The sequence below is a fragment of the Emydura macquarii genome, unplaced genomic scaffold, assembly GCF_026122565.2.
Source record: "Emydura macquarii macquarii isolate MOO-44397 ecotype Brisbane River unplaced genomic scaffold, CSIRO-AGI_Emac_v2 contig_2676, whole genome shotgun sequence".
NCBI lineage: Eukaryota > Metazoa > Chordata > Testudines > Chelidae > Emydura > Emydura macquarii.
In genome coordinates this window covers 10122866-10135795 of record NW_027132813.1, presented here as the reverse complement: position 1 = coordinate 10135795, position 12930 = coordinate 10122866, and the positions used below count along the sequence as shown (strand labels likewise).

The 12930-nt window shown below is 40.8% G+C and overlaps 1 protein-coding gene across 5 annotated transcripts in view; it reads left to right on the top strand.

Moving 5' to 3' along the window:
* The window catches only part of EPHX1 (epoxide hydrolase 1), a 41559-nt gene extending 32379 nt beyond the window's left edge, over nucleotides 1–9180 (top strand). For all 5 annotated transcript variants that reach the window (XM_067564858.1, XM_067564854.1, XM_067564857.1 and 2 more), the window contains exons 8-10: nucleotides 3298–3406; nucleotides 4739–4864; nucleotides 8426–9180. In XM_067564858.1, coding sequence (XP_067420959.1) covers nucleotides 3298–3406; nucleotides 4739–4864; nucleotides 8426–8651 — 461 coding nt within the window. In that variant the 3' untranslated portion in view covers nucleotides 8652–9180. The remainder of the gene's footprint in view (nucleotides 1–3297; nucleotides 3407–4738; nucleotides 4865–8425) is intronic.
* Nucleotides 9181–12930: the final 3750 nt, after the last annotated feature.

The following is a 12930-nucleotide window of genomic DNA, read 5'->3' as shown; positions in this document are numbered from 1 at the left end:
GAAAGAATCATAGATTAGAGTTGGAAGGGACCTCAGGAAGTCATCTAGTCCAACCCCCTGCTCAAAGCAGGACTAACCTCAGCTAAATCATCCCAGCCAGGGCTTTGTGAAGCCAGGCCTTAAAAACCTCTATGGATGGAGACTCCACCGCCTCCCTAGGAAACCCATTCCAGGGCTTCACCACCCTCCTAGTGAAAAAGTTTTTCTTAATATCCAACCTAGACCTCCCCCACTGCAACTTGAGTCCATTGCTCCCTGTTCAAAGAGATTTGATATCTATTATTACATGAGTTAAAGTATTTTTACATGGTTTAAACAAGATTTGTTTTATTCTTTTAGTGGTAAAAATTGTGTCTGAATTCCATTTATATATACATTAACCAAATGTGGGGTTTTCTTTTTATTTGTTTGGGGTTGTTTATCTTTTTTTAGTAGCATGGGGGGAATCTTTCTCTCTTGCAGGATCCAAGGTTTTTGTCGGGGGGAGTGAGATAAAAATGCAAGAAACAATGCAGGAGCAGCTGGGAATGGGTATTGTGGAGCGGAACGGTAACGTGATTAAAAAAATAGTCCTGCGCAGGGCTCTACTCCACAGCCCTGTGCACTCATCCGGGGATTGCGAGGGAAACTGTATACTTTGAGCTATTAGGTTTTTATTTTCCTAAATACAGAGTACATTTCAGAAAACATGCAGAAAATCACTGTTTGCAGGGGGGGAAAATAAATACTGGAGGTTTGAGTTTTCAAAAGGTATGAACCTATTCTGTGCATGCAGATAGCAGGGATGTGCATGCATATCAAATATTTAGTTGCACATGTGGCCAGCTATGCAGCTAACTGGCCCCTTGTGTGCACAAATAAGTAACTTGCAAGTAAAAATTGGGCATGCCCTTGTGTGCTTGTAAATGCTGTTGGCATGTTTTTCAAATTCACTAATGTATTTTTACATATCCATTAAGAGTTATCCACTTTTGCTATGATGTTAGGAAGTTGTAACATCCATTCCTACCACGACATTCCCGATAAGGGCAGAGCATGTGTTGTCTCTCAACAGAGAATGCATCAGATACTAAACCGAAGCTACGCTTGATACTGAAAACAGCCAAATTTATTATTACACCAATGAGTTATTCCTCCTAATTCATTCAAATTGCTAGGCCACTTTGATAAATGTCTTGGTATTAAGAGAGGGAGAATTAAGTGCTACAATGCTCACCCAGTGGAACAGCTCCAAAAGGAGAGATTGAGAGACCTGCCCAGAATAACCCCTAGCCCAATGCTTAGGGCATTCTCTTTGGAGATGAGGAGCCCAAGTCTAAGTCCCTGTTCCACATCAGACAGAGGGGCATTTGGATCCATGTCTCCCACATCCTGGATGAATGCTCTAATCACTGAGCTAAATGATTGGGGGTGGGGAAGGGTTTGTTGGCAGCAGCACCTCCTCCTCTTCTGTCTTTTGTGTGGGTTAAAAATGTGCTCAAATCACATCTACAAGATCAGACCCCGAAGGTATGGTAAGTGGGGAATGCCTCGTTTGTGAATCCCGCTTGGGTTTAGGCATGAGTTAGGTGCTGAGCTGCTGGGCACGTTCAGGACTTAGGCAGCTGTGCACATGCTGAAATGTAGGCACCCTGGTGACTAATGGTGGAAACTTAGGAGCATACAGGGTTGGGCAGGAGCTGAGCCGTGCCCGAAGTGGCAGTTAGGTGCTTAAGTCTCCCCTGTGAATTCCACTCTAATTGCTTCCATTTGAAAGCACCTCCTGTAACTGAATGGGACAACTTGACTCTAGAAGGCTGAATAAGACATTTTGTTTCCTTAGCTGTATTCAGTTAAATTGCACGGGACTTCAGTGAAGTGTCACTGTGCTTAAAAAAAAAAAAACTCTGCTGTAATGCTTTGTTTAAAAATGTAGCCACAGAAATTATAATAAATAACAACAGCTGTTTTTAAAGAATGCTGTAGTATATCATCAAAATGGTTACCTCAGACTAAAAATCCACAGTGCCTGGAAAATACTTTGGCTTACTTACAGAAAGCGTTCTTTAGAAAGTTACTAGTCACTAATTATTTTTCCAATTAATTTTTTAATTCAAATTTAAATTTTGTGCCATTGTGTTTTATCCTCTTTGGCACTTAATTAAATGAGCCTGCACAGATTAGAGTTTACGCCTACAAATTCTTTGGGAAACATGCACTGATCGTTGGCTCACTGCAGTTGACTGAAGTACTTTGGGATGTACATGGAAGTTGCATTTCAAGTGAGCATGAGAGAACTTTACTCCTGCAGGTGTTTCTATTGGAGACAATGCCTCAGTTTTCCCCATTTGGAAAATGGAGATACTTATCAACTTTGTCCACCTCACAGTGGTGTTACAAGGATCACTGCATGCCTATAAAGTGCTTTGAAACTGGGAAGTCTGGTGTTCAGGCTAAATATTATTATGACAACATTGGTAGTTTGGTTTTTAAGCCTCAGCTACCTGATGATTGTAACTTTGCTAGCATTATCCATGTTTAAACAAGAGTTGTCACTATCATAATTTCATCTATGAACCTTAAATGCACCCTGTGACTATGTATGGAACATTAAAGGTGCTCATTCCTCATTTTAGTATCATCCTCTGGAAGCCAGAACTGGACATGTGTGACGCTGTGAAGTGTCAGGATCCCTATATCACAGAAAACTAGGAGAAACCCTTGTAGCACCTGGTATTAACACGATCTGGCTTGGGAGCAAAAACTTAGAAGCAGGTGTAAATTCACTCTCCAAGCTGAGAGCAAAAAATAAAGAGCAGAAATGGTGAAAAGCATGGGTATTTATAATACAGGACAAGTCAGTATTCCCTAAAAAGAATTTGTTCTGTTTGATACAATGCACTAAATTCTTCTTGTCTTCTCTTCACACAAATAGTTCCTAAGGCAAGCAGAATTTGTCCCAGTAACATTATTAGTATTTGACAGAAGCTTCTGCTTAATAATGGAGGCAAATCTTTCTTGGCACATAAAGCTTAATCGTATTAGCTTGTAGAACAAGCCATTAAAAACACGACTCTTACATTCAGTTTTAAATACCTACGGTATCTGAGTAATGCTGAGTCTATTAGCATGTTTATGATTAGACAATAATAGGTTCCGACTTGTTCTCTTTATGATAGCTTAAAAAAACCCCACACCCTCACAAAGCTGTTCCAACAGCTGTAACTGTTCTGTACTATAAGGGGGAGCTTCTAATGCAGTTTCAGATGAATAGCAGGATATGCCAGACATATTTTTAATTTTTCTCCTCCTTTTCAGGCTGTGGCCTGAATGACTCTCCTGTGGGGCTGGCTGCATATATCTTGGAGAAGTTCTCCACATGGACTGAGCCTGAATTCCGGAAACTAGAGGATGGAGGGCTAGAAAGGTGGGTACAACCTCTTCCTCTGACTCACCACCAGCCTCTTGTCCTATTCTAGATGAGCTCACTCAGCCCAAATTGACATTTAGATCACATTAGTTTCACAAATGAACCTCTGTTTGGGTTATTCCTGCAGGGAAACTGTATGGCCACAACAGCCCAAAACTACACTTGTGTTGGCAATCATAGAAAAGAGGCCAAAAATGAATGGCCTTGAAGACTGAACTACATTCTCCCACCTATCTGTGATCCCTCCAGGTCATGGTAGAGGAACACTGGCAGTGTATAGAAGAAGTGTGCGCCCATGTGGTGCCTGTTTTGTGGACTTTAGTTTCCAGGGTTGTCATTCTGGCACCTCTCACTAGTACTAATATCACATTTAAAAAACAGTAGAGAAAAAGTCAGGAAAGGTAAAGGGAGGAGGGATCTGTTTTATACAAAACACCAAAGATTTTGGTCACAAAATATCTCAAATTTTCACAAAATAGCTGCAAATTTTTCTCTCTTCACAGCTTTATTTACTTTGTTAACCTTTGTGCTAAAAATATAGCTTACAGTTTGCTATTAACGGCTACTCGGTGTGGGGTAGAAATCTAGTGGAGATTCTAAAGATGCCCTGAAGTTTGCTGAGCTATCTGGCTGAAGCTGAGCCAGAGTGCACATTAGGAAAAGGCCAATGAAAATTATTTGAATATAATGTCTCCCCAGTGACGGGTTTACTGTGGGGTCTGACACAGAATATTTATAGCAACGGTTGGCTATGTTTCCGTAGTTTTTTTTAAATTAGTCTTATATTGAAAACATATGTTAGTGTTTAGGGTTTATGAATAATAAATGGCACAAGCAGCCCAATATGCTCTTCTGCTCCTCCCTTCACTGAAGGGACAATCTAGGTAGTGCTAGTTCATGGCCTGTTTTGACAGTGCTTATTGGAGCTGGGATTTTTTTTTCTTTTTTCTTTTTTGGAGTCCGTGTCTCTTGCAAGGATGTTAAAGTGTTAGGGTTTACATGTTTATATCAGCCCTAAATATTCAGGCTCGCAGGAAGGGGGAACGCTAAAATGTTTGGGCTAGCAGAAATGGGCAATGCTAAAACGATTGGGGTAACTCTGACACATACTTGTGCTAGCAGGAATGGAGTTTTGGGGTGAGGTATTGTGTCCAGTCAAGTCCTTTCTGAATTAGTGTGCTAGTGCTATTTTTCGTTAGCCATTTTTGCTTTAATTTTTATAATTTAACCCAAGTAAATAGCTTCCCAGAAAGATTTGAAATGATTATTCTACCATAAACTAAACTTCATTCAACTCTAATGAGGCCATTTCTGGACTGATCTTTTCAGGAAGTTCTCTCTGGATGACCTTCTCACTAACATCATGCTCTATTGGGTGTCAGGCTGCATAGTTCCTGCAATGCGTTTCTACAAGGAGAATATCGGGAAGGGGATTGGTACACAGAAACATGAGAAGTAAGAGACTTTCTTTATGTGCTGCTCCTTGAATTTGCTCTCACATGCAGGCCAGTGACACAGTGTGGGTTAGTGAGTTCTGTGGGGAGAAGCTGCATCACAATATGTATTTTGTTCATTGATTGGACAAGTCTATTTATTTACTTTTACTGTATTTTCCAAATGTGCTGCAGTATATTGTGTAAAAATACTGAAGTCTCAGAAATAAGAGACTTCATTGCAGCAAATCTACTGTTAAACTTCTGCTGAGAATTAACATGTTTGCACCTTAATCAAGCAACAGAGAGAGAGAGAGTGCAAATACTTTGAGACCCTAGTTTAGCTAATAAATTAGACTATTTTCCATCTTGACTGAATCCGGTAGTCAACATTCACTTACATCCCTTGATCATCTGGTTTTATTATCCTGCTTATCTTGACTTGGGGTACAAAAGGGCATATGTCCCACTTTCAAAAGTGACTTAAGCATATAGAAGCCTCTGTCTCACTGAATGTCAATGGTACTTAGGCTCCCAGGTGGTAAAGAGGAAGATTTTCAAACACCCCAATTAGAATTAGGCATCTAATTCCCACTGACATTCAATGGCAGTAAAGTGCCTATCTGACCTTTGTGCCTTTGGCTAAGTCTTCACTAGAAACGCTGCAGCTGCACCATGGTAGCACTTCAGCGTAGCTCCTCACTACAGCAATAGGAGGGGTTCTCCCAGTGCTATAATTAATCCACCTCTCTGACAGGCAGTAGCTAGGTCAACGGAAGAATTGTTCTGTCAGTTTAGCGCTGTCGACACTGGGTGTCAGCTCGGTTTAACTATATCGGTCAGAAGTGTGGAGTGTTCACACCCCTGAGTGAAGTTGTCCCTGTCACCCCTGACCTGGCCTTAGAAAAGAAGCCTCTTTGTCACTTTTGAAAATGGGACTTAGGCTCCTAAATCACTTAGGGGCAGATTTGCAAAGATATTTAGGCACCTAAAGATGCAAATAGGTGCATAGTGGGGTTTACAAAAATGCCTGAGCCCTATTAAAATCAATGCGAATTAGATACCTAGAGTGCTTAGGAACTTCTGAAATTCCCACGAGGTACCTGTCTTCATCTTTAGAACCTTAAATACTTTGAAAGTCTGGCCCCTACACCCTTGTGAGAATTTTAGCCTTGGTTTCTAAGAAATGCAATAAAATCCTAGAAACTGGACGCTTGAGGTCATAACCATTTGCTTTCACTCTACAACTGCAGAATTGTTGCCTACAGTCTATTCTTGAGTACGTTGTGCAATCCAGTTTTAAATGGTATTGATGCAAGAGCTTTTACCCATGGGAGACTATTCCACAGGCTGAGCGACCTCAATGCTATGAAATATCTCCTGAAATCCAGCCTACATTTACCTTTGTTCAACTTCATCCCAAGTGAAAGCATCTTGGAGTATTCTAAACGATTCTTTTCCCTGCTGTTGTTTACACCTTTCAAATACAGATTCTTAATAGATTTCCACCTTTCAGATGTCTTGACAAGTTCCCATGTTTAGTTTTAATCTTCCTTCCCTCATATATAACCCCTCCAGCTCCTTCATCATTTCTGTTGCAGTCCTTTGAACTCCTGTCAACCACATGACCCTTGATGTAGTTTGATCAGATGCCCATTCAGCGGTTATTTTAAGCCTTTCCTCACTCCCCCCCCCTCGAGTTTTATTCTTCACTTTCATGCTTGCTCTTGCAGAATCATACAAATGTAGGGTTGGAAGGAACCTCAGAGGTCATCTAATCCAGCCCCCTGTGCTATGGTGGGACCAAGTAAACCTAGACCATCCCTGACAACTGTTTGTCCAACCTGTTCTTAAAAACCTCCAATGATGGGGATTCCACCACCTCCCATAGAAGCCTATTCCTTAGCTTAACTACCCTTATAGTTAGAAAGCATTTCCTAATATTTAACCTAAATTGCCCCTTACTACTTGTCATACCTTCAAGTGGACATAGAGAACAATTGATTACTTTCCTCTTAATAACAGCCCTTAACATATCTGAATACTGTTATTTGGTCCTCCCTCAGTCTTGTCTTTTCTTAAGACTAAACATGCTAAGTTGTTTAAACCTTTCCTTATAGTTCAAGTTTTCTAAACCTTTTATCCTTTTGTTTGCTGTCCTCAGGACTCTCTCCCATTTATCCACATCTTTCCTAAAGTGTAGCACCCGGAACTGGACAATTACCTTATGTGTCTTACATACGACACTCCTGTTAATACACCCCAGAATATTAGCCTCTTTTGCACCCACATCACATTGATTCATATTCACTTCGTAACCCACTATAATCCCCAGATCCTTTCCAGCTGTAATACCACCTAGCCCGTTATTTTCCGTTGTGTAGCTGTGCATTTGATTTTTCTTTCCTAAATGTAGTACTTTGCACTAGTCTTCAATGAATTTCATCTTGTTGATGTCAACCAATTCTCCAGTTTGTCAGTTTGTTTTTAATTCAAATCCTGTCTTTGAGTGCTTGCAACCCCTCCTAGCTTGGTGTCATCCACAGATTTTCTAAGCATACTCTCCACTTGATTATCTAAGTTATTAATGAAAATATTGAATAGTACTGGACCTATGCCAGACCCCTGCAGGTCTCCACCTGATATGCCCTCCCCAGTTTGACATTACACCATTGATAACTACTCTTTAAGTATGGTCTTTCACCCAGTTATGCACCCATCTTACAGTAATATCATCTAGATTGTTTTCCTAGTTTGCTTATGAGACTATCACGTGGGACTGTATTGAAAGCCTTATTAAAAAAAGATACATCACATCTATAGCTCCCCCCACTTCCACTTGACTAGCAACACTGCCAAAGCCAGAAATTAGGTTGGTTTGGCATGATTTGTTCTTGACAAATCCATACTGGCTTATAACACTATTATCCTCTGGTGCTTACCAAGTGATTGTTTAATAATTTGTACCAATATCTTTCCAAGTATTGAGGTTGGGCTGGCTGGTCTGTAATTCCTTGGGTGCTCTTTGTTCTGTTTTTAAAGACAGCTACTATGTTTGCCCTTCTCCAGTCCCCTGGGACCTCACATGTCCTCCAGGAGTTCTTGACGAGAATTGCTAACAGTTCAGAGATTGCTTTAGCTAGTTCCTGAAGTCCCTGGGAGGTATTTAATCAGGCTCTGCTGACTTTTCTAGATATTCTTTAACCTGCTCTTTCCCTATTTTGCATTTCTTTCCCCCTTATTCTTAACATTGTGTTGAGTATCTGTGCCCCTTCTGAGGCTACTTCACGAACTGTATGAAGTCAGGTCCTGCATTTATATAAACTTTATAGCCACATCCTTTTAAAGTCTTTTCAGGAATTGGAGGTGCTGGTGGCTAGTCAGCTGGATTCTATTCTCAGCTCTACCACTACCTGGATGTCACTTAACTTCTGCCTTAGTTTCCCCAGCTGTAAAAGGGGAATATCATTTCTATTTCAGCAGGGTACTCAGTCTTGCTAATCTGTTTGTAAAGCACTTTGATTCTCTAGTGAAAGGTGTTCTAGAAGGACAAAGTTATTCTTTTCTCTCTATCCCCTTGCAGGATGTCCGTCCGAGTGCCTACAGGTGTTGCTTCCTTCCCCAATGAAATAGTGCACACTCCTCGGTCCTGGGCGCAACAAAAGTACGTCAATATCATCTCCTTCAATTTCATGCCGCGAGGTGGCCACTTCGCAGCCTTTGAAGAACCAGAACTTCTTGCCGCAGATATTCAGCAATTTGTGGGAAAAGTGGAAAAGAAGGAACTCTGGAGGGAGAAGGGAAAATAACTCTCCCTTGTGAGGTGCCTTTAACTTTAGGCACTTGTAACTCAGTATGACCTATGCTATGATTTGGGTAATTTACAGCTTGCCTTGAACCAGATATAATAGAAAATAAAATTGAGCAGTGGCATATTCAGATTTGATCCTGTAGTATTGTTAGGGTCTAATAGTTACTCTTCACCAGCATGTTGAACTGAAACAATATAAATGTAAGATGAAAATGTATCTTTTCACATGCAGAACTCTAAATGTCAGCGCCGGCCTCTGTTAATTCTCTTTGCTTTGGAGATGCAGTGGGATGTGGATCTTATTTGATTTAGATTTGTCTTTGGGGGAGTAAATTTCCTTTGACTACAACCATGTGACAGCTTGAGACTTTTAGCTGATGATCATCTATGTTCAAGGGTTGTGGCTTGACTTCTGTGCTTATAGGATGCATTAGATTTCTGTACTGAAAGGCTGGAACTGTAGCATTTTAATGCATAACTAACTGAACTGCTGCAGCAGTTCAATAAAGAAAAGCATATTAAACTTCTTTGGTGAATTTTTAAGTTCTGTTCTGAGCAAAAAGGAAAAAAATGATCTGAAGGATTTTTGCTTACTTCCTCCCTCCTTTGTTGATATCCCAGCATGCTTCATGCTGTAGCATCTGATTGCAATGAGATTGCTGCTAGGCAGGATGGGTGACTTAACAAGTAACAGGAGGATTTGGGAGTCTGGGAGGGAAGGGAAATTTTAACAGGTTCAGCTCAAGCTTTTCCAAGTGCTGACTGTCCCACAGCTCAGTAGAGATAAGAACACCAAAATCCTCACTTGCTTTACCTCTGTTGTGTTCTCATTCACAAAATAGTTTCTACTTTAGCCTAAACTTTAGTTTCTGTTGCTTGCCAGGCATAGGATGTAAGTGAAGAATTCTCCTCGTGTTCCTAAAAAAGTATTTGCTGCAGGGAGGGGCCTTTCTTCAGTTTATTCCAGGTAAACTGTGGGGAAAGTACTTTTCCAGAGGGAATTGGTTCCTTCGCTCATGATACTACCAGCTGTTTGCATGCCCTGGTATGTTCCTTTTTTTGGTTGTCCTTGGCCTCTGGACACTTATTTGTCTTCCTACCCGTCCCCCCTTCCCCCTCCCCCCAGTGTGGTCTAACATTTCAGGGCAATAGGTCACCTTGTCAAGTCTTTATTGCATATGCAGACATCTGCTGCAGCATCAGGAAGCATTTCTGTATACTAATATAAATGAATATTTCCCCAGGGACTGATCAGTCACAGCACAGACAAAATAAGTGGGAGTGAAGTTTGCTATATGATGCCTGCTAGATCAGTTTTCAAATGTGAGTAAATGAAAAGCTCAGAAGCATTTTCATCTCCTTTCGGCTGTAGCTCTACATTTAGGGGCTGGCTCTGAACAAAAGGAGGGAGAGGAAAATAAATGAGGATTCTGTTCCAAGTTCTTATGTTACAGCAGCCCCGTCTTTAACAAGAGAGCTGGACAGCTTTTTTTTTCTTTTAAACATGCCCTGATGATGTTTCAGCATTTGTGGGCACTGAGTAATTTGAGACGATGATAAAGCCAGCCAGCCACTGAGAGAAAGTGAGTGGGTACAACTTTGTGGCAGCCTGTACAACAAAGAAAAGATAATTTTATATTCATTTTGTCAATTTTCCATGTTAAAAATATTTTTTTTTACAATGAGACAGTAAATGCTACAAGCAAACAGAATTGACAACCAATCTGCACATAAAATGGGTTTTTTTTAAGGGTCCATAGAAATATGTCTAATTTTGTATTTTTAATTAAGTTTGACTTTGACCTAAATGGTCCCCTGTTGTCTCTTATTTGTTCAAGTTTCTAAAATACAGAATCCAATCCCAGCCAGCGGCTGTAACTACTCATTTCCTCATCTAGGAAGAATGAAATGCAAAATCTTACCAACATAAAATGGTGAAAACTGCATTTTTAAAAAATTTACACCTTTAATCAATCGCACCAGCTAATAACACATTTAAAGTATGTCAAACTTTAACCTGTGTCTCTCCACCATCCATATCACTTACCTACCCACTTTATTTAAAACAAAAACCTGATGTCAACTTCTTGGTTTATTACCACAAAACCTAACTTAGCAAACTAGAAGCAACCCTAAATTGCAGGTTTTGACATTATCCAAATGTGTTTGTAATGTGGTGATGGAGGATACGATCTGTTTGCATCACCTCTTTTGTGGACAAAACTCTGGTGTGATCCTAACTGCTGGATTTGATATCACAGCTTTGAGCAAATTAGAAATACACACCCCTTGCCTGTATTAAGCCACTCTGTTAGATGGAGGGCTCATTACTAGAAGTATATGGTAATGGGTGGTATTCTACTGTACTTCTAAAGTGCACAAAAGAAGAGCCAGTCGCCATTTTTTTGAAAACAAAATGTTCATGTTCTCCATTAGCTAATGATGCAGTGACAATGAATAATGCTATTGCTATATCAGCGATCCATTCTTAATTCTTTTTAGCACCTGTCACACAGAATGGCATTTGTTCCTGAGCCAGCTGGGCAGCTTTGTATTCATCAAAGTAGCAGCTGATTTGTTGTGGATGCTGTTCTTTGTGAAACTTTTCAACCTGCACCTGGCTGAATAATTTCTATTCTAAGCTGTTCTAAAAAGGATCCTCAGAGCAGTAGCCAGGGCTTTCTCACACACACACACCACTCCACTAATCTAGGAGCAGAGCTCTTCAGCCCCTGACCAGTTTCATTGACATGGACTCTTTCCTCCAGCCACGTTAGCTGTTTGGTGAATCTCCTATTCCCCATGAAACTGGCCAGCCAGGTCTGGAGTAAAGACAACCCTGGACTTCAACAAAGTAGTTTCTTCCAGCAGGTGCAATATACAAAATGCATTAAATGAAGATAAATCTTTGAGTTGGGACAGGAAAGGTTCTGGTGGGTACACTCACAGGATAGGCACAATAAATCCCTATTAATTTCAGGCCAGTTGATTTTAAACCCTGAAAATGATGCCCCTCATTTCACTTGCTATGACAGGATTCTTATAACTGAAGTCCAGAATTCCTCCCTTAGTAAGTTTTCCACTTCCAGTGATGTGTAATGCCAGTAGCATTGATGGGTTTTATACTGATGCTTATAAGAGAATTAGGCCCATTTAGGCTTTGTCGGTTGTTTTCCAGCTAGTTATATTTATAGACAGACAAGTGCTGAATGATCCCTTTTTATCCTGAGGCTAGTTGTAATAACGGCATGAGCTTTGCAATAACTCCTCTCTCTCAAACCCCAGTCAGGAAGGGGACACCATTTATAGCAGCAGAGTGCACTGTAGAGCTTGCAATGCTGCAACTGGGTCTTGGCCCTTTCATGAACAGGGACCATATTCATGCAAACCACCCCATCTTAAGGGAGCAAATGAAACCATTCTGGTAACCCTGCCTTCTCCTCCTTCCCCCCCCCCCCAAAGTTGGCTGCATGAAGTATAGAGAAAAAGGTTCTCTCTCTGGGTTTTAATTAGAGCTTTGAAGACAGCAAATCAATATGTATTATTCCTGGCTAGTTAAATATGTCACCATGTCCACCTCAGAATAAAATAATCCATTTCTGCAGCAGCTGTTTCAAACTGCCCTCACTGATGGTCACAGGAGGGCCTCATTATTCCATTTTACAGAGTGCCAAATTGAGGCATAAATGGAGGAAGTGACTTTCCCAGCAGACACAGCAGATGACTGGACGCTATGGAAGAAACACCACCATGCATCTCAAACTGATCACAGCCCAACTTGCAACACCTTAAAGGGGCCTGATTTTCAGATAGTACTGAGCATTTACAATACTCAGGCCCCTTTAAAGCGTCAAGTTGTATGATCAAAAATTGAGGCATCCCCAAATCATTAGTCACTTTAGAAAATCTTGGCCTTGGGAACCTACCTCCATCGCCTGGGCGCTAACCCCTGCACTATTCTACATCCTTTAGTTAATGTTTTAAAACCCTTTTTTAAGATAATCACTTACCCCCCGTATCTGAAAAATATGCCAGTCAGTCTATATTTTCATGCTTAGTTGTCAATATTTCACCCCCATTTATAGGGCCATTGGGTTCTCCACTAAGCTCACCTCCTTCTATCATTGCCTCCATGTATACAGACACATTGTACATACATATTCCACTCTGGGAAGAGCCATACGTGTTTGTGTGCACTGTCTGGGAGGTCAGATAAAGTGAGGCTGAGTGAAGAACAAGCATGCCAGGAGTTGGAGCTTAGATAAATGATAAGAACA